The following is a 23,030-nucleotide window of genomic DNA, read 5'->3' on the forward strand; positions in this document are numbered from 1 at the left end:
ATGTAAGTTTTTTTTCCTTCGGAAGGGAAATGAAGCAATAATTCCCAGATCTCGTTAGTATAGATAAAGCAATAACTTCAAAATTTTCTATCAACAAGTGTTCAAAATGAAGTGTGCTCATTTCTGGTCATATTCATCTAAGACTCAGCTCTTAGTGCTTCTCAATTAAAGCAAGATTTCAGAATTTCCACTGTTTGAGCCGCCGTGTTTTTTTTTTGCAAAGCGAACAAATTAACCGGATTTCGTAAAAAGTGCAGCCTGGCTGATGAGTTCGATTCTTCCCATGACACGTTATCTAAAGCAACATTAAAAAACAAAAGTTCTTCATGATTACATAGTCCTCGACGGAATCATGTCAAACTGGAGCAGTTGCCTCAAATTTTACCGCTTCTCCAGAAAGCTGCGATCTCGCCCTTGATCTTTTATAGCGCGGTGTTTAGTCCATACAATTTAGGCGCACTGTCCGTAGGAGAACTCATCGTTCTGTGGTTCAAATGTACTCGCATAACGCCAAAACTTCACAAATAGAAGTACGCGCGCCTTTCATCGAAGAAAGTCATTGTTTGTATTTGTCGAACAAAACACGCTCACCTCCTTTGCCGATATCATCACCGTCAACGGAGTCAGGTGACGCACACGCTTAGTGTGAAACAAATTTCGTCAGGAACACCACACTACTGTGACCGTAAACCGCAATCTGGGTTGGTGTGGTAACAGGTAAGCAGCACAATACCAACAACAACACAGCAATTATGACTAATTTTCAACATCGAGTGGAGGAAATACATAAGTTTCCTCAGCCGGTGGGAAAAGCGAGCAGAGAACCACCAGCTTGGAAAGTTCGTTGACCGACTTTCCTTTGGCGAGTGATCCGTAATGCGTTATCAACTTGCTGGCTGACGTGTAGAGACGCGTGAGCTATTTATAAACCTACTGCATCAGTTTGCTGCGCTGCATCGGTACTTTTACTTTCTTTCGATATGCATTGAAAACGAAAGCTTATCTAATCATTTCAGACCACAACATGATAAACGATCATCGACATATAGAAGAATTTCCCTGATCTTCTTCCACACAACTATGCCGTCTCATGTGACAAAGAAGAAAATTTATCATTTCTAAAATTGTGCAAACTCAGAGAGTGCAAAGAGAGTGACTTGATATCAAAAACGCTTGTTATTCGCGAAACTCGTGAATGTTATTTGGGTACATTTGGTGACCAATTAGTCTTCTAGAGGTTTTGAGAACCATCATAAAACCTAATACCTTTTATTTTGGTTTCATAATAGTTCTATGAACCTCTTCCAGTCTAAATAAGTAAACTTATCCCTAGCACCCTTCACGAGGAAAAACTGACATTTTGTGAGTTTGTCGGCAATGGGATTTGATCCCAGATCCTCGGCGTGTTAGTCAAGGCTTCTATCCGTTACATCAGGTCCGCTGCTGGCTTTATGATGTGACTTTTTCCGCCAATGCTGGCTGTTTGTCTAAAATATCATCAACACATTTTCGAGGAATTCTGTGACAAGCCTCATAACTGTAGTAATAAATCAAATGAAATTGGATGCAAGGCAGCTAGGAATTTCGATCCGGAATGAACCTGCCTATGGCAGAAATTTCTGAATAAAGAGATAATACAGTGATAAATAAATGAGCTAAGAACTTCAAGTGGGCATAAAATAGGATAGTGGAGGTATTCTAGACCGGGCAGGTATTTTGACCCACCTAGGGAGATTTATGATATTTATCACATAATATCTACTAAATCTTGGCAAATTTTTATTGGATGACCTTCATTTTGGATGTCAGTTAAATATGCTGTTCAGTATCAAAAATAGAGAAAACTAGCTGTCCCCGGCAAACTTTGTCTTGCCTACTGCGTTTTTTGACGTTTCAAGTCCCTGGCCAAGCCCAAGTCCCCGTTCAAAATGTATGAAAACCCGATTTTCAAAAACTCTCAATTTTTCCATGTTTTTTGCCTCATAAGGCGCTGTCCATAAACTACGTAGACTCATTTTGGGCCATCTCAGAACCCCCCCTCCCCCTCCGTAGACTTTTGTTCATACAAAATTTTGGAAATTTGTATGGAGCGTAGACTTTGGCCAGACCCCCTCGTCCCCCTAAGAGTCTACGTAGTTTATGGACAGGCCCTAAACCTTCTTTGGGTGAAAACTAACAGAACAAAACTTAGACGACCCAAATCGGACCATCCGTTCGCAAGTTATGCGCGGTCCCACGTATGCCGCTGCATTTTTATATAGAGAAAATGTTTCCACTTCCAATGAAACGCACGGAAAAGCACCAAAAACAAAGAAGGTGACAAATTTGTAGTCAGCTTCAAAGAGGTATTGAATTTTACAAATAAATATTTATTTCATGTGAATGTAGTTATGAACTTGTAAGAACTCAAAATAAACTGTTCTTAAGTTCGGTGGGGTGATAATATTTACTAAAACGGTGATTTGAGGTACGGCCCAAATACAGGGGATGGCCAAAATGTTTGGGATAGGCAACTTTTTTTCTCTCACAAAAAAGTTCAACATGCTATAACTTTTCATAGAGTGCATCAAAAAATCTCAAATTTTGACTGTTTGTGAACCTGTTATATGTGCATCATTGGTACAAATTTGGGCTCGATTGAATAATTTTTCGCGAAGTTAGAACCGTTCGGGTAAAACACTATTTTTTAGACAACTCATTTTTGAGCTGCTATATCTCGGAAACCAGTGAATCGAATTGAATGAAATTTTGAACGTAAACTAACAATATGTATATGCTTCACAAACTATTAAAACATAGGTGCTTTTTAAACTTTGAAAAAAGTTATCATGGATTGACACTTTTTGGATTTTTCTCGAAAAAATGTAATTTTTTTACATCAATGTCAATAAATTTTAGTATTGATATCCAAAGATTTTCCACTTCTGTTCTCAAGTTATCTCTAATCAGATATATTAGAGCCTATTAAGATTGAAGAAAGAACACATTTAGTAATTTTTGTGTGGTATTTTAAATTTGACTTATTATCCTCTATATGGGTAAAAATTTCAACCCGGTGTAACTTAATTCGCCGTGAGAAATTATTACATTTTATAACGTCGTATTAAGTATCAATATATTGTTGATAAACGTTAAAAATTTCATTCAATTCGGTTTACTGGTTTCCGAGATATGACAGTTCAAAAATGAGTTGTCTAAAATATGGTGTTTTACCCAAACGGTTCTAACTTTGCGATACATTAATCAATCGAGCTTAAATTTATACCAATTATGCACATATAATAGGTTGACAAACAGTCAAAATTTGAGATTTTTTGATGCACTCTATGAAAAGTTACAGCATGTTGAATTTTTCTGTGGGAGAAAAAAAGTTGCCTATCCCAAACATTTTGGCCATCCCCTGTATGTTAACTACTTTTCGCCAGGTCAAAAATTTCAGGTACTCAGTCATCCAGTTTAGAACAGTTACCCTTCTCGCAAATTAGATTAGATTAGAATGAGACAATGTGTTATCTAATGCATGTTTAACAAATTACGTACCATTCAAATTACTTTATTTTTTGGTGGCCTTCCCACTCATTACAATATGTGTGGAATGCCCTTGTGTTTAACAAAAACACTAGAATTTCACACTTCTTTTAAAGCGTTACTATTGGTTAATGAATTCACGTTTTGCGTAACATTTTTTATGAAACATCATACTACAATGCGTAAAAAATGGCGATTACAACTAAATTTTTCTTAATTTTCTTAACGTTACGTAATTCCCTGCCTCAATAAGCGAAAAAAAGTTGTAATACTTACGTGTAAAGTTTTGCTGAGGTGCCTTCATTTCATCTTGCAATTAAAATTTAATGTGGTGGGCGAAAATATGTTCACTTGGTGGTCCAAAATAAAGTCAGATGATCCAAAATAGAAGCCCGAGATGCTTTAGGAGTTTTGATATTTCTTGTATTAACTACATCTATTTTGAGTTCTGGTTGGCCTTTTTCGACAGAACACATGTTGCTCTAAGTGACGCCTACTGAAATCATCCATGTTTTATAGTGAAAATCTTCTGTTTTCACTGAATTGTTCATCCACTTCCTAAGGGGGTCTAAAATACCTCCCTTACCCTATGTGGAAGCCTTTTAGGATACTAGATAGTACTTCAACGCAGTAGCTGCCGAGTTTCAGAAATTCTGGTAGTTTTCATTATGTATTTCTCATCAATTTCGGCATTCATAGATGTGTTTCTCCCGCCTAAAAATCCTTGCGACTAATGTACTTTCAAGTTGAAAGTTTCAAAGGTTACAATAGAAAATATCTACAGAAATTTCTCCAATAACTTTCTACAAGCTACACATATAATATGTGACGTATTACATGATTATTATTACTGCGTTTTCTGAATCGTCTGTTACGCGTTTCTTTGTTCCCCATTGTTTCGAATATTGCCATCCGAATTGAGAAATAGCCGTCTCAATTTTTGCGTTATTTCCGATATCGCTGTTGGAAACACAAATTAAAATCAACTGTTTCGTCTCGGGAGTATTGAAATTTGTACAATTTTATGAGTTTATGCCTGTATATTGTTTTGAAACTTTGGTGCCAGTACGTTACCAAATGTATCCTGTGGCCTTTACTCAATCACCTATAACTTCCAAATTCCTGTGATGCCTACGAGGGAGGCAGGCATATCTGTTACTCTTTAAAGTAGGCATTCACCTAACCATCTTTTCTCATTCCCAGCCAGAAGAGGTCTTGGCCGGATTGTATCAATCTTGTTCTAGAGTGAGTGATAAAACCCTAATCTATATGTGCTTTGGTTACAGACGAGAAGGAGGCAAGCATCATAACTGCAGCGGTCTAGGACTGTACCACCTACGAATTTGCGCAGGTTGCCCTAATATATTTACGCTAGTTGTAGACAAATTTACACCTGCAGAATTGACTACAGACCATCCAATAGTAGAAAAGTTCACAAAATTAATCCACCGATAGGGAATGAATACACACGCATCGTCCGAATGGCTGTGGGTGAGCCTCCTTGTGACTCACGGCGGCGAACAAAGCACAACACCGAAAATAATAACCGAGTGCCAGCAACTATAAACTGTCTGAGAACGAACCGTTCAAATGTTTTTATGAATACAACAACCGTAACTAGTGTAATGGAATGTTTGCTATTATAAGGATCGATAGTTGAGAAATATTTACAAACATTTGCAATGGTGAACATTGTAATTAACTGAATTAATATCGGGTATTTGTTTCCTAACGAATAGGATGAATTGGGAAGCCTAGGTTTACTAAGGGCACGGTGACTATGCAAAATGCACGTCGTTACTTCTAGTAGTATTCTTTGATTAAGTGACATGAGTTTTTGTATCTAGGTATTAATTAAGTCCTCTGGAGTATCTTTATAGAAACTGAAGTCGATGATTTCATGCTGACTCTTGAAATTTCGAACTGCATAGCTATTGTTTACTAATTTTACAAAAGATATATATCTATGATTGTCCCAGTAACATGTATTGTGTACACGTTTTATGATGTTCGCATTCACAAATAAAACAATAACATGAAACAAGCTCACCAATTCATATAAATATGCATGCATCTGTTGCTCCATTAGTATTCGAACGCCTAACATTGCATTGCTATCTAGCGCAATCTAGTGGGACAATATGAATAAGTTTTAGCTTGCTGTTCCTCCGGCAGACGTAACTCGTCCCAGCCCAGCCCACCGCAGCCAGTCGTGTTTTATTCGCTTCACTATAACCTTTTTATTACTACTAGTTATCGCCATAGTATTTCCCTATCTGGCCATATTAGTTATTTATTTATTTCAATTTATTGGAGTTATTTCAGATATTCAAAATTGCATCATTTCAAGAGTTTTAATGACAAGATGACAAGACTTTCATAATAGATCAAAGATTGAAAACTTTCTAAATTCCCACCATTGCCAAAAAGGGAACCTTTATTGCGATAACTTAGCTTAGCTTAATTGGTACAATTCGTAGATCATGTGATTCCTTCCTCCAGTTTACTGCAGAGTATTGTTCGCAGCACTTTATGTTTGAAGACTCAAGATCTCCGATCAATTTATCTCAAAGTCCACGATTGATGGCCGTATATAGCGACCGGAAGAATCAGAGACTTGTACAACGCGAGTTTTGTTTTCGTTTGCAGCCTACAGAACTTCAGCTGGTTTCGCGTCAAACATTTCACCACCTTGCATCACTTCGTTACGACTACCACAACCGGACCGACGTTGACCACCAGCAATTATTAACTTGATCTTTATGATGTTAATCGTATGTCCCATCCTCGCAGAAACCCATGGGACCCTGTGACATTCGTTTCCCTCTGCACACCATCTGTTCTAATTTCTCCCTCCAGAGTTGAACAGCAAGTTCGAGAGAGCATCGCCATCCCTTCCGTCCGTCTGAATGATGACGAAATTTCATCCGCAACCCGTATACTTGATTTCGATCCGCAAAGCACCACGAACCAGTATATTTAACTTCGCCGGAAAACCGTGTTTGATCATAATCTGCCATAACTCGTTTCTATTCACTAAATCGTTCTTCGCTTTGAAGTCAATAAACGGATGATGTACTTATCTGCATGTTGTACACCCGAAACTTATAGAGAATCTGCCGCAGGGTAAACATCTGATCCGTCGTTGATCGGCCCTCACGAAAACCCGCCTGACGAAGGATCCTTTAATCGGCCCAGGTCGATGCCCTTTATTGTACTTATAGAAGGCAAATGAGACCATCCAACCAACTAGCAGGCAATTTTTCGAATATAGAAGCCACCGCCCAAGTGGCGCGTTACCCTACTTAAAATATGATTTTATTAAATATTATTATCGTCGATTCGAATTTTGTATGTCGCTCTTCCGTTCCCACCGTCCAAAAATTCCTAGTAGTGTCCTCTCCTCCTGGAAGCCACCATGACGGGAGAAGGTACTGTTTTTCTCCGCACGTCATAAATAAGTTTCGTAAGACGTCCGCATATCATTCTGTTCCATATTTTCTTGCGCCTGAGCAATCACATTTTCCGTCTGCTGAATCAGGAAATATTGATCAACACGATTGATTTGAAACTCTGAAATGTTCTAATGGTATGAATTACACATACTTAAAATATGATATTATTAAACATATTCGGCTTCTCGAGAAGTTGGCCCACACAAAAAAAAAACGCACAATGTGACAAATTCATTCACTCATTGAATGCGCATGATTGCATTCGAGCGAGTAGGTTTGGATACTTGGTTGCGCTGCTATTGCAAATATGCCAATCCACCACCGACGACGTCGGCAAAACTTGACACACCCTGGATTGCAGCTGCCTCGTCGCAGATACGACGGCATGCATTAACCAGCCGGCAGCTCCTATAAGGACCCGCGTGTGAGATTTAAATCAATTCAGATTGTTGTTACACTTATTGAAATCCCGCCGCCGCCGACGACGACGAATGCAAACGGCACGCCTAAACCATGCGTAGTCGATCGAGTCGAGAGTGAACCCAAAATTGCATCACTGACTGGCAGGCTGGCTAAATCTGTCTGGCTGTCTATGACTTTCGACTGCGTTGATATTGGGGGCTCTCTAACGAAGGCGACCGCGCGGTGACGGGTGAATGTGAATGATCTGCACATGCACAGTGCACAGTCCCATATGGGGAGATGAAGGCTTTTCGAGAGCTTTTGCTTTCAATTTTGATAAACTGTAATCTCGCACACATCTTGGTGGTTCGTGGTGTGGTGCGGTGCTATCGGGGGCATAAAAGGCTTCTCCACTTGTAGAGTAGAGAGGGTCACCAAGTTAAGATCTCCTCGCGAACTAACACGCGTGCGTGTTTGGGGCAACTACCCACTTTGGGGGGTTGGTACCCACTATATCTTCGACCATTTCGATCGCCGATCAACGAAGATCGGAGTAGCAGAGCTTTTAGTTATCTTATTTTATTTGAATGGCAGTTTCGGCCAGAAATACGACAAGACGTTAGCTTCGGAATGGGTCGTAGCCGTTCTAGTCATTTTTACCTTCATTTTGGCTTTTACTGCGAATGTCTCTCGTCTGCGCAATTTTAGCCCCCGGGTCCAGGTGGCAGAGATTTGTTTTTTATTGGTGTTTTGAAAACTGAAATGATCAGTTTCATAATCTGAGATACTGAGAGGTGTGAGAATGAAGCAATCATACTGGATAGAACATTTTACGGAATGTCCTTTGATTTATTCAGGATGCTTTTCACTTCACTGAAGTGCGCTAGGTCAACGAGGTTGGAAACATATTCATATTCATACTAACCGTAAATAAGGTGGCCCACACACGGTAGACATGAGGTTAGACATTTATTGGTGAGCTCATTCCATATTACTCTTAAAACATTAAGGGCCGATTTCTTCACCTCGGCTTAACTGGTGAGCCAGGCTTACCCATACAGTTAAACCTGGCTTAACGTTTAAGCCAGGGTGAAGAAATCGCCCCTAACAGATAGTATTTGCTGACTCGGTCAAATCTGTTAAGGCATTTTTTTTTTGTTATTACTTTAAACGCTCATCTCACATGTTTCATTTGGTAACCTTATGAACTTATACGTTCAAACCACAGATATATCCGAAAACATAAACCAATTAAGTGTTTACCGAACCACTTCAAAAGCGTACTTTCACGTTGCGGTGACCCGAACACACATTCCAATCCAGGGATTTGAAACCTTTCACTTTCATTTCAATTTTTAGCTAAGCGTTTGGGTACCAGTAGTGGCAACAACGAACGCCCCTGCGTATACTTTCGCAATCTTGTCCAATCGTGTATCGTCCCGTTGTGGTTGCTGGGTCATTGAATTGGGAACCGCGAGTCATGCGGACTCGCAGAATTAGTACCGCCATCGCCGTCGCCGACAGCCAATGTTCGTATCAGTTACTTGTGGCGGCGGTACTTTACTTGTTGAGATATCAGTTCTTGTACGAACGTGTTTGCTGCTGTGTGGGAAACGATTGTAATAGTCAATGACTCTGATTCCGCTAACAACAACTGAGAACCGCACCGCAAGTGCCTCCGGAAGAATGGGGTTACTTACATTTTGCCGGTGCAACGAGAACACATTATTGTGTTGAATTAGCACCGTCACATTGTTGCGGTGTGGTACTAATTGAGAACTCATGGAGATAAGATAGTGTGGATGGAACTGTAGAGGATTTCCGTTCTTAATTTGTTTAAACGATTGCGACCGGGCTGAAATATTAGTTTGCTTATATTCTTGGTATAATCAAACAATCGTTAAAAAAAACATTTCAAATAAACCATATCCCGACTAGAAAATTATATCAAGATTATATCATATTGTGTTATGATGTTATAATCTTTTTCAATAACTTATTGTGTTATAAACTAGATGCAGGATGATGTTAAAATAACTAGAATTGTAACATTATTGTCCAAATGTCGAGGAATCGAAACTAAGTTATATTACAATGAGTTGTAAAACATCATTAATAACATAATGTGTTATAATTGAGTTATAGTATTTCAAAATCACCAAAGACGTTGAACATGATTATATCACAATCATGATTTGTTATAATTATGTTATATTTTTGTTCGAACTTTCTAGTCGGGGTGCCTTATTGGACTTTCCACATGACGTTTATTTTTTTTTAAAGAACGATCTATATAACTTTGTTTGGAATGTATATGTTATCATCTGCTCGGGAAAGGAATTATACATAAAGGGGAACAGAACCCATCTTCAGCAAAGTGCTTCCATTTTCGTCCTATCGAAAACAAAACTAATAAGTACTACTTGTTTTGTTTTTTTTTTTTGTTAGGAGTGAGCTGACAACAAAATAATAAAACGAACGGAAACAATTGGTGCTTAAATCGTCTGTTTTTGGAATGGGTTGAACATGGGACATAGGCTGAAGGAGAGTGCTCATACCCTAAGCGAAAACATCACCTATGATATTCAATTAACCCGTAAACACCCGGAACGATCTTTTTTTGGTAGAAATGCAATATCTTCTTTGTTTCAAAACAATTCACCCTGGATTCTTTTTATAGTCAGGGGGAATAGTTGTGCTAAGAAATGCATGGACCTGACCCCTTTGCACTCCTCCCACCTTTTGCTGGTAGTCGAAAATACGTGGCTTTTTTATTTTTTTTTATAAATTCTACATATTTATGCTTTCCAACATTCTGCTAATCATCGATAGTTTTGACTGATCCTTGACATGCAATGCATTACTACCCCTCATAGTCTGTTGAAGTTTTCATCCCAGAGCTATTCTAAGGCCTCTAAAGTACTCTGAAGTTTGTGTCACAATTCCAACATTCTAAACCTAATTTTGCACACGATGAATGATCACAGAACATAGTCTGCGGTGTCCAAAAAGCCTCAAAGCATCCCCAGTAAATTCATGGTACATGAATTGGGTGATCTAGGTCATCCAAACTACTCTGGAATTCATTTTTATAAGATCTACTGGATCTACCATCATTTGTGTTCACTCTGTTCATGAAATTTGGTCACGTTGATGTCCACTAGACCTCGCAATGCTACGAGCAACTTGATATTGTGGTAGTTGAACATTCCGTGAAATACAAATGGCCTCCAATACACTTTGAAGTTTGGGTTACGCTACCTACATACTCTATCATGCTTTAATTGTAAAAAAATATTCGTGAAGTCTACACTGCTGATGGAGCCTCAGTGTACAACTATAGTGCTTTTGGTACATACATGGGATATTTCAGGCTTTCCAAGCTATTCTGGAATTAGGACCTTCAAGGTCTACAGGCTCTATTCACGTTGCATTGAGCGAATGCTCGCCGAATATAATCTACACAATTAAAATTGCAAGAGCCTGCGATTGCAATTATAAAAACTTTGGTATATTAACTTGGTGATCTAAATCATCCAAACTATTCTGGAATTAAGACGCCTAAAAATCCACTTACTCTATCAGTAAAATTCTTTCACTACTCTGTTGTACTCCAAGACTTCTGCCAAGAATTTTCTCCAAGAACTTCTCCAGGAATTTTTCCAGGAATACCTTCAAAAAATTCCTACATGAATTCCTCCAAAAAACTAACGTGAAATCCTCTAGAAATTTCTCAAAAAAATATTCCTGGCGTTGCTCCACAAAATTCCTCCGGGAATTCTTTAAAAGTTTATCTAGGCATGCCTTTAAAAATTTATCTAAGAAATCCTAAAGAATTACTTTAGAAATTACATCAGGGATTACTCCAAGAATTTATCTCGTGAATCCTCCGAGAATTTCTCCGAGGATTTTTTTTAATATTATTTTTAAGAAAACTCTAGGAAATCCTCCAGAAATTGATCCTGCAGGAATCCCGCCAGAAATTCCGCCAAGAATTTCTCCAGGAATTACTTCAAAAATTCTGTTAAAAATTCCTTCAAAAATCATATCAGGAATTTATCCAAGAATTCCTCCAAAAAAATCTCTAAAAGTTCCATCAGGATTCTTTTCAAAAAGTTCTCCAGATATTCCTCCAAGACTTCTGCTAAAAAATCCTCCAAGAATCCATCCGAGAGTGCAAAGCGAAGGATGTCCCATGCATTTCTTAGCACAACTATATCCCTTGACTATAAAAAAGACTCCAGGGTAAAATGTTTTAAACAAAGACGATAGGTATTGCATTTCTACCAAAAGAAGATCGTCCCGGGTGTTTACGGGTTAACACGCCACGGGCCATTAAAGATGTGCAACTACACAGAAAGTGGTTGCACAATATATGGATTTGCATCGCTTCGTATTAAATGCAGTGACCCTTTCTGCTTCAGTAAATCTGTTTCCGTATGTTTGCATTTTGCATGCAAAATAGGTGAACTTTCAAACGCAATCTCAGTGCAAATCCTAGAGCTACGACCATCTGTATTATTTAAAATCACATGTCATGGAAATTTACCCTTACCACGTGCTTAACTCGGTTTACACTGGGATTCAAGTGGGACAAAGCTTGTTGTTTTTCGAGCACCTCCACGGTTAAAACTAAGAACTTCATACCAAATGCTTGACCAAATGACAATATTTGCATTTGTGCCTTTGACGAAGAATTCTGTGCTCAGATAAGTCAAGATCATTACCAAAACGAAACGTTCCTGGACCGTACCGGGAATTGAACCCGGTCTTGCTGAACAGCTGCACATATACCTGCTGAGTCGGTTTAGGCCCTAAATGTCACTAGTAAGTAATTGCGGTAATCGATTATTTTCCAATTGGTACTCGGAAAGAGTTAATTGAATTCTAATTTATTGAAATATACACAAGAGGGAAACCTAACTTCTGCGAAGCCATTGGGAACAACCAGTACCTAGGCCCCCGTTCCCCTTATAGGTTAAATGTCTCATGTAATTTCTTGTTCGGATTAACATACGTTGAACTTTATCTGGTGCAGTGTGCGGTGCGGTGCAGTGTAGCGCGATCCTGCACAAGCCGACTTGCTTGCGTTTCGAACAAAAGCGATTAACGAGACATTGATCCCACTCCCATTTCGTCACCCTTCGCTGGCAAGCAGTGCACCGTGACCGAGTTCCTCCCATGCTGGGGCATTCGCTCTCATATACACAGTTTGTGTTTACGACTTATCTTTCCTCTGGAATAGGCAAAGCTAATATCAGCTGAAGCTATAAGCTCCCATGATTTTCACACTGCGAATATTTGCATTCTCGATGAGCTTTCGTAATTCAAGTCTGTATTTTTAACAGAATTACCGTCATTACAATTTCTTTTTATATATTTTTAGAATTCTATACCGACAGAAAGGAATTTCTTGAAAAAATTTGAACTAATCTCGATGTATTATCGACAAGAAAATTATATCAAGATTATATCATATTGTGTTATAATGTTTTAATATTTTTCTATAACTTTATGCTATAAACTAGATACAGGATGATGTTAAAATAACTAAAATTGTAACAAAAAGTGCACTGGTCTAATCAGGATAATAACCTATTTTGTTATGATTAGATCAAAATTATAACAAAACGTGGTGTGAATGTTAGCTTCAACATTATTAGTTTTCATCAGAATGTGATACAATTTTGTTAGATTATTGTTCAAATGTTAAAGCTTAGCTTAGAGCTTAGCTTAGACTGACTGCACACATCTATGGTTGCTATTCCGTGATTGACCCGAACCAATGACAGTTGCACAATGAATCAACTGAATAATTGACTGGGAGTGGTCAATATTCTCACTGTGCACGCTTCAGAGACTCTCTTTAACGGTACAATAACGGCGCCGGCCACGTCCTTGCAGTCAGGTTGGAAGAGGGAAGGAATATTAGTAACAACCTTTGTTAAGTGAAGGCCCGCGTTTACCGCTGCGACTCCACCAAAGGCTGCAGGAAGGAGTGTTTGTTAGTGGGAAAGGTATCGTTGGGTCTGGATTCACTTTGATAAGTAATATGACCTTCGTGTCATGCTGGTTGCCGCGCTATTGTTTGCTTTACGCGGAAAGCAAACAATCGACCACCCGCGTCAGGTAGTCGCTTAATATTTACTGCAAACGACGCGACAAAATATGCAATCTAACACACGGAAAGCAAACCATAGATTATTGTTCAAATGTTAAAGAATCAAAACTAAATTTTATTGTAATTAGTTATTAAACAGCATTTATAACATAATGTGATATTATTGAGTTATAGTATTTCAAAAACACCAAGGATGTAGAACATGATTATATCACAATGAGTTATATATATAATTTTCTAGTCGGGTTAACTTGCAAAAACATGATTGTTTCCATTTTTCTGATCATTTCTAGTCCAGACCAAAAAAGAAATTTGGTCCCAGGAACGTTGAGTAACGCCAAGAAAAGTGAGCATGGATATTGACGTCAAAAAATCATATTACTCACGCCAACTTCTTGACTAGTAATATGGCAAAATGTTTTCTAATTACTAATATGAAGGAAACATTAAAAAAAATGTCAATACTGTATGAGTTATGAAATATCTTCGAAGAAACGCAACTTGTTCCATACAACTTATACTTATATTTTGTCACATGCAGTCTGTAAGACAACAAATACAGTACTAGAACCATTCCGTGCTGGCCGCCATGTCCGCGAGTTGTCATTTCACATTGAAATATTTTTTTCAAGACCAACAACACCTTGACGACGGCTGCACGCACGCACGGAACGAGTCATGAAGGTCTACCTATACTTCGTGCTGTTTGAAGCTATAAATGTAGAATCACACCGCGCGCACTTTGGATGGTGCTGATGACCAGATCAAGACAACGTCGCACGTCTGTCCGTCTGACGGAAATTGCAGATGATAGCGCAGCGTTTGGTCGTTTGATGGAGGTCTCCGATGTCGAAAGATGATCACCTTCAGCAATTTTGAAGTGGACAGTGGGTAAAAAGGCGAAAAAACATGATTGTCGTTACTAAGACGTCAACGTGTGTTTAAAATTTTAATAATAATAATAACAATACCATATTATGAAGGTCGACAGAGCTGATTCCCTTTATCATTTTTATACGTAAATGTTAATTCATATTTTTACTTTATTAATTTTCATTGGTACCGTCGTTGGGGGTGACAATGGGTCAGAAAGGCGAGATTGGGTCAAAACATTATCTAAAATGTCTCATCAAATATTGCAAATATCGTATCAACAATTTCATTCAGATATTCCTCTAGTAATTCCTACTGAGCTCCTTCAGGAATTTATCCAGGATTTCCTCCAACAACTAATCCAGGGATTTCATCAGAAACTCTTCAAGGGATTCTTCCAGAAATTCCTCCAGGGAATCCTTCAGAGTTTCCTCCAGGGAATTTCTCCGGGTAATTTTCCCGGGTAATTTCTCCACAAATTCCTCCAGGGCTTTTTCCAGTAATTCCTCCAGGACTTTCTCCAGGAATAACTGCTAATCCGTCTAGGAATTCATCAAGGGATTCCTTGAGAAATTCTTCCACGGTGTCCAGAAATTCTTCCAGGAGTTCCTCCGGGAATTCCTCCACAAATTCATCCTGGAATTCCTTCAGCAATTCCAACAGGCGTTCTTCCGGGAATTCCTCACAGGGATTCCTGCTGAAATTCTTCCAGGAATTCCATCAGTCATTCCTCTATAATTTCCTCCAGGGATTCCTCCAGGATGTACGAATTCCTCCTGGAATTACTACAGGAACTCCTAGAAATTGTTCTGGGAAATTCTCCAGGATTTCATACAAGAAATATTTCAGGAATTCCTCCAGGAATTTCTTCAAGAATTATTCCAGCAAATCCTCCAGGAAATACTCCATCAATTGTTCCGGAATATATTTGCTTTAAAAATTCCTCGCGTGAATTCCTCCAGGAATCACTTCATGAATTTTTACTGAAATTCCTCCAGAACATAAAAATTAAAATTCAAAAATTCCTTAAGAATTTATCAAGGAAATACTTCAGGAATTCCTCTTAGAATTTCCTCGGGAAATTCTTCAAAAATTCCTTCAGAAATTACTGCATGAATGCTTCCAGAAAGTACTCCAGGAATTCCTCCAGGATTTTCTCCAGAAATTTGTTCAAGAAATTTTAGAAGAAATTCCTGAAAGTATTCTGGTACGAATTCTTGGAGGAATTGCTTAAAGAATTCTTTAAGGAATTCCTGGAAGACTTCCTAGAGAGATTGTTGGTGGAATTCTTGGATGTATTCCTGAAGCAATTCATGCATGGGACTTCTGGAAAAGATTGTTAGGAAAATTATTGGCGAATGTCTTGAAGGAATCCCTGTAGGCGATTCTGGAGGAATTTCGGAAGGATTTCCTGAAATAATTCCTAAAGGTATTTATTTAAAAATCCCGGGAGGTATTTCTAGAGGAATTTATAAAGGAATCGTTGGTCTAATTTCTGGAGGAATTCTTGGAGGATTTTTTGACAAAAGTATTGGAGCAGGTCTTAGAGAAATTTTTATAAGAATTCGTGTCGGCATTCTTGAAAGAATTTCTGGAGCAATTCCTGAACGAATTCTAGGAGGAATTTTTAGCAGAGGTTTTGGAGGAATATGTGGAGAAAGTCTTGGAAAAAATCCTGGAGGAATTTTGGGACAAATTTTTGGAGGAATTGTTGGAGTAATTGGAGTAGGGAATCGCGCCACTTGGGCGGTGGGTTCTATATTCGTCTGTTTTCCACTATAACTCAGTCAAATTTGAACCAATTGACACAACTTTTAAAATGTGGTGAGATTGGTATAGTATCTACCCGTGTACAACATTTCAAGTCAATTGGTTCAAAATTGACTGAGTTATAGTGGAAAACAGACGAATATAGAAGCCACCGCCCAAGTGGCGCGACACCCTAATTCATAAAGGAATTTCTGAAGGATTTTTTGGACGAATTTTTGAAAGATTTTTTTGAAAAAATCGCTGGAGGTTTTCTGGCGAAATTTCTGAAGGGATTTTTGGCAGATGTCTTTAAGGGACCCATGGTGAAATTCTTGGGGAAGATCCTGTAAGAATTTTTGGTAGAATTCCAAGAAAAAAATATTAAGGAATTCCCAAAGCAATTTCAAGAGGAATTTTTGTCGTAATTCCTTAAGCTTTTTTTGAAGGGATTTCTGAGGAAATCCCTGAAGAAATTCTCGGGAGAATTCTTAGAGTATTCCCTGGAGAATTTTCTTGAGCAATTTCTTAAGGTTTCCTGGAGGAGTTTCTGGAGAAATGCCTGAAAGTAATCTCGGATGTAATCTTGGAGTAATTACTGGAAGGATTTCTGAAGGATTTCCTGCAGGTTTCTGGACTCTTTGAGGAAATTCTGGAGAAATTCTTGGATGAATTCCTGGAGGAATGCTTGGAGAATTTCTTGGCAGAAGTCTTGCAGGAATTCCTGGAGAAATTCTTGCAGGAATATCTAGAGGAATTTTGATGAATTCTTGTCGGAATTTTTAGAGGAATATGTATGTGGAGAAATTCTTGAAAAAAAAATATTGAAGGAATTCTTGAAGAAATTCCTGAAGGGATGCTTGTAGAAATTTCTGGTAGAATTCTTGGTGGAACTCCTGGAATTTTGATAAATTCTTGGCAGATTTTTTAGATGAATATCTGGAGAAATTCTTAAAAAAGTACTGATGGAATTCTTGGAGGAATTTCTGGCAGAATTCTTGGTGGAAGAATTTTCGTGGAATTTCTTGAAAAATTCCTGGAGGCAGAAATTTTTGGAGGAATTCCTGGGAGGATTCTTCGAGGAATTTTTGGCAAATGTCTTGGAGGAATTTCTGAATCATTTTTTTGTTGGAACCGAGAAGATAAAGAGATATAAGAGTAGAGCTTGTAGAGCTTCAAGGTCTTAATTCCAGAATAGTTTGGATGACCTAGGTCACCGAGCGAAGATTATATTCCGCGAGCATTTACAGATATTGCGACCCATACTTCAAAATACATAGTGTCAATTTGTATGCCAGTAGACACCCAAATAGTAACACATAGAGATATTTATTCGTAATATTATGAGGTGCAACACAGTCGTGAAAGAATTATGCCGATAGAGTGAAAAGAAACAAGAGTAGCGCCTGTAGCCCTTGAAGGTCCTAATTCCAAAATAGTTTGGAAACCCAGGAATACCCATGAATGTATCAAAAGCATTATACCTGTGCACTGAGGCTCCATCAGCAGTATACTTAGACTACATTCCACGAAAATGTTCTACAATTTGAGCATGATACAGTATGAAGATATTGTAACCCAAACTTCAAAGTGTTTTGGAGGCCAGTTGTATTTCACGGAATGCCCAACTACCCCAATATCAAGTTACTCTTAGCATTACAAAGTCTAATGGGACAGAGGGAGCACAAACGATGGTAGATGTTGTAGATCTTGAGAAAATGAAAATGAAGTAGTTTGGATGACCTAGATCACCCAAGTCTAGGGGCGCTTTGACGCTTTTTGAGTGCCGTTCTGTGATCATTCATCGTGTATAAAATTAGGTTCAGAATGTTGTACATGGAGGTGGCTACTATGTACAGCAGAGGCCACCCCGGCCTTAGCCTGATCGGAGGAGGAGGAGGATGTTGGATATGTGTCACAAACTTCGGAGTGCTTTGGAGACCTTAGAATAGCTCTGGGATCAAAACTTCAACAGACTATTATGGGTTAGTAATACATTGCATGTCAAGGATCAGTGAAAACTATTGATGATTTGATTAGCAAAACGATGAAATTTGAGCAAAAAACATGTTGAATTTATTAAAAAAGTACAAAAAAAACAAACCACGGCTCCCAGCAAAAGGGGGGGGGGGGGAGGTACCATGCATTTCTTCCCGGGTAGAGGTAAAATACTGACGATCAAAACATGATATTGGTTTGATTGATATAAGAGATAAAAGATTTGAAAATAATATCTGAAAAATGTCCCTGGAACATCTGAACAATATCAAAATTTGATATTTTAAGATCATAAGAATAGCTCGCTGCTATTGGTTAGATCTTACAAAATCTAAATATGATTTGATGATGATGTTCCAGGAGTAAATTTTTGATTTTATTTTTAGATCTTTTATCTCTTATGTCAATCAAACCCATATCACTTTTTGATCTCCATATCAAAATATGCTATTATTGAGCTCTTTTCCACTACTCGGGTTAGCACAACTATTCCCCTTGACTATAAAAAAATCCAGGGTAAAATGTTTTGAAACAAAGAAGATATTGCATATCTACCAAAAGAAGATCGTATCGGGTGTTTAAGGGTTAATAAAAAATAAGGAAATGCGTCCAGTTTACAATAAACAAGTAAATTTTGAATGTTTAAAATTAAATAAAGTCTACTAAGTTACAGAATAACCAACATTAAACGCCTAAAGGTAGGCAATTTCTTGAAAAATCATCTTACCTTCACAGAAATATGCTATTTTCGAGTAAAACTTTAATGTTAGCATCAATTTTAAATCAAAGCTATGCTCCAGAAGTCTACCATAAATGAACAAAAGTGTTTTGTTTTTGAGTCATCTGATACGCAAGGCGTTGATGGGAGGCGATTTTTTGAAAGACAATCTTTTTTACCGAGTTTTAATACACATCCATAAAAGTCGACATTTTTATCAACTACCCCGCAGATTACGGTACAAATTTACCCTGATTAGTATTATATTTTGTCATTTGCAATAAAAAGCACGAATAATAATTTACTAAGAAGCAAAGAATCTCTATGAGAATCGCATTCATCATGCTTTTCGTATCGCAAAAAGAAAATAAAGAAGTACCGTAAACCGGGGTATAATTGATCTTTGGGTCGAAATTGATCAGACGTTTTTCCGTTAGAAAAAGCATATTTTTAATAGTTTTCTTTTAAGTATCGTGCTGTTGGAAGTTGATACTAAATACTATTTGTAAGGAAACTATTCCAAAAATGCTTTATCTACTTGAAAAACGACTGATCAATTTCAACCCGAAGATCAATTTGACCCCGGTTTACGGTACTCTTTTAATTAGTACGCTTCTTCCCTACACAGATAATTAAGGTACGCTTCAACATTTGAGGCAAGCCTCTTCCCAAGTTGCGAAAATCTGACGCGTAAAAGTAAAGCCCGATGAAGTGGGAAACAGCAAAGCAGAATTGAATTCGCGAAATCATCGACCCAACTTTATGGCTTTCCTCCAGATTGTCAATGACCCTGCTGGAAGATGCTTACCGCTATTCCTACTGACTGGTACAGTCAGTCAGTAAGAAACTTTTATAGATCTTTTCACGCTGGCTGCACAGGATGCAAAGCATCGATCGGGGTACCTATGTAATCCGAACGCTTATGGGTTCTTGAAAACTTCAGCTTAGCTCTACGGATAATTGTGCACTTGTGGAAGCGAAGGGAACAAACTCTGCAAAATGCAAAAACCGCGAAAGCGAAAAAGTAATTTCCTATCGACTTGTTCTTTTGGACGCTTTGTGGAACTCGATCTATGTGGCCTACAAGTGGTGGTGGTTCACGATTAATATTGATTTTTTTTTTTGCAATCGAACTCCTCTAGACCGCCAGATAAGTACCGCCAGACAGTTTCAATTAAAACATCCTCGCATTAATTCCCGCCGAGGAGCAATTGAAACCGATTTCTTCATCGTTCCTTGTAGCCGGTGCGGTGCAGGGTCAATAAATCGTCCGTAATTGGATTCGATGCCTCTTTTGTGGCGTCCACGCCGTCATCCCCTTGCAAAAATCGCTTTATTTAAAGCGATCAATTTCATGCTCGCAATTGTGCAGGGTTTTTGCTGCGTTTTGAGAGGCAAGTCAACGCTTCTGGACGAACCTTTTCTGTCGAAGCCTTTTGCTGACGATCGATGTGTGGGCCACCCCAGTCACTACAATAGATCAAGAAAGTGTACTGTTTTTGTTCCGCGATGTCAAGTGCTCTGGTCGACCATAGGTTTTGTAATTTGTTGCATGAAAAAAGTAATTAATGTTCGTCCAATCTGTGGAATAGAATCATTTTGTGAGAGTTCTCAGACATCTGAACGAAAAAAAAACACAGTTTTATGAGGGCCCATACAGCCGAGGCGGTAAACGCACGGGTATTCAGCATGACCATGCTGAGGGTGACGGGTTCGATTCCCGATCGGTCCAGGATCTTTTCGTAAAGGAAATTTCCTTTACTTCCTTGGGCATAGAGTATCTTCGTGCCTACCACACGATATACACATGCAAAATGGTCATTGGCAGAGGAAGCTCTCAGTTAAAAACTGTGGCATTGCTCATTGAACACTAAGCTGAGAAGCAGGCTTTGTCCCAGTGAGGACGTTGCGCCAAGAAGAGGAGAGGAGATTGCCAATATTTAGTCACGTTCGAACTCATTATCATAGTCAAATGCGACCAAACTCTCTCAATGCAAACCTAGCTTTAGGTAGACGATCAATAATTCGTCTAGAGTTTTTCACTATCTCAGTGAAGATGTATTAGATTTTGTAAACATGAGTTTGGTATTTTACAGTTATTTTCCTTTGCTTGTTTTTGGAGGTGGGGCTGGCTCACCGACACTTCCGGTCCGCTTTAGTGCTTTATGCATCATTGTGGCCAGGTGTTGCTCTAGTTTTTCCAGCTGTATTGTAAAGCATGATCGGTGATCCTTGGCATTCTTGTGTAAATTAGGGTAGGTACTCGAAATGTTGATCGATCACCGATTATTGCTGGCAGATGCAGTGGAAAGTTTGTCTTAATACGTATCAATCGTCTCTGACAAACGAGAAAAACTGACCTCACTGATTACCTGTCTCTGAGCCAAATTTGGTATAGAGTCTTCAGTCTCCGATTCGCTTCATGTTTGATGGAGGTTTTTAATCCAATGGGTTACATAGCCGCTATCCGAATGAAGAGAGTAATGTTCCGCGTAATATATCACAAATCGAAAGAGGTACGGTACATTACGTGGAGCGGATATACTGAATTGGGTACCAGACCAAGTCCCTGCTGGGTGGCGCTAAATAGGTGAGCCATAGACAATAGAATCGTCAATGTCGTAGGGCATAGTATGTGACTATTGTCGAAACAACATTATTTTTGGTCATTGTCCAACCAAAATCATAAGCGGCGTCCACTTACACTAAGCGCATAACTATGTTAGGGTCAAGATTAGGATGAAATCATTGGTAAAATATAATAATACTTTTTAGTTTGTGTAGTTAGTTGAACTAGTGTTAACTTTTTATTGGGACATTTTCTGTAGGTTTATTCTAGATAACAATGCATTAGCTGCCCTTTAACTGAATTATTTTATAACAGTAAACAACATTATTCTTTCTTGATAAAAGATGTATGGACATAGAATTGCCAAACTATACATCTGATCAGATATTTTTCCGGTATTTCATTTAGGGTAGAGAGTTAAACACTTACGGAAGATAGTTTTTCAATTTCAGACAGACATCACATGAACACAGCTACCAATGTACCAAACCTTATCTACTGTTTTCTCATTTTGCCGCTTCCTATCCTCAATTGAACTTATCTGACACTAGTTAGGACTGTCTGTGGAAGATCCGGGTTTCTAATTCTGTGTAGGACTTGTTAAAACGGGATGCCTGATATGTACTGCGGACAAATGGGCTGGAAGTACTGAGCAATCACAATTACTGTCGTACTAATCATATTAAATGCATGCTTTTCTACTTACATACCGAACGTCGCCAACCGGCAAAGAGGACATGACGAAAAAACGCGAGATGGCCCTAACAAAACTAGAAAGGCGATGAAAATGGTGACCGATGCAACGATATGGAAACAAAATAGATGAGAAATTATCGACCAAATCATAATCTATGAACATATCGCTAATGTTCTTTATCATTCTTTCTTTTTCTCGTTTCAGCAACAAAATCGAAACCTCTCTACTATCTCTTCATTTTCTGCCTCTTCCCATCCTATTCCCACATCTTCCTATATCCTCTACCCCATCTATTTAATGTATCTGACACTTGTTGGGACTGGTAACGCCAGCGCCTGCCTGTGGAAGATCCCGGTGTGCTAATTCGGTGTAGGACATGTTAACGGGGGAGGCTTAGTAGGTCCACATCTGCCTACAAGCAGATGGGCTGACAGTTGTCGGCTAGGGTGTGGACTGAGCAATTACAAATTACAATTACAATTTTCCTTTGCTTGTTTTTGGAACACCCACATTGCAACCAATCAATGCCAAATCAAAAGACATAATTTATAATCACATCTTCTTCCATTTCCATTTCCATTCCCACAGAACCCAACTGAAACTGGAATCGCTCGAGGACGCCGTTGTGCTGGACGATCCCAGCGAAGACCTCCTGCAGGATAAACGGGGCTGTCCCGCGTATGTGTCGCCGGAAATCCTAAAAGCGAACACCACCTACTCCGGAAAGGCTGCCGACATGTGGTCGCTCGGAGTGATCCTGTACACCATGCTGGTCGGAAGGTGAGCAAAGAAATGGCTTAATTATATATCTACCTTGCATCGGATACCATACCAGAATGATCTGGGCACTATGTGCTGAACACTCACCGTCTGACTGTCAATTCGAACGAAATTGAAAGAGAGCATTCATTCTTTATCTACGG

General features: G+C 38.7%; 1 protein-coding gene across 1 annotated transcript in view; it reads left to right on the top strand.

The window, feature by feature from the left end:
* LOC115258013 (tribbles homolog 2) overlaps nt 1–23,030 on the top strand; it is a 229,298-nt gene that overhangs the window by 169,439 nt on the left and 36,829 nt on the right. Inside the window, exon 5 of the mRNA XM_062851434.1 lies at nt 22,696–22,887. Coding sequence (XP_062707418.1) covers nt 22,696–22,887 — 192 coding nt within the window. The remainder of the gene's footprint in view (nt 1–22,695; nt 22,888–23,030) is intronic.

The sequence above is a fragment of the Aedes albopictus genome, chromosome 2 (genome assembly GCF_035046485.1).
Source record: "Aedes albopictus strain Foshan chromosome 2, AalbF5, whole genome shotgun sequence".
Taxonomy (NCBI): Eukaryota; Metazoa; Arthropoda; class Insecta; order Diptera; family Culicidae; genus Aedes; species Aedes albopictus.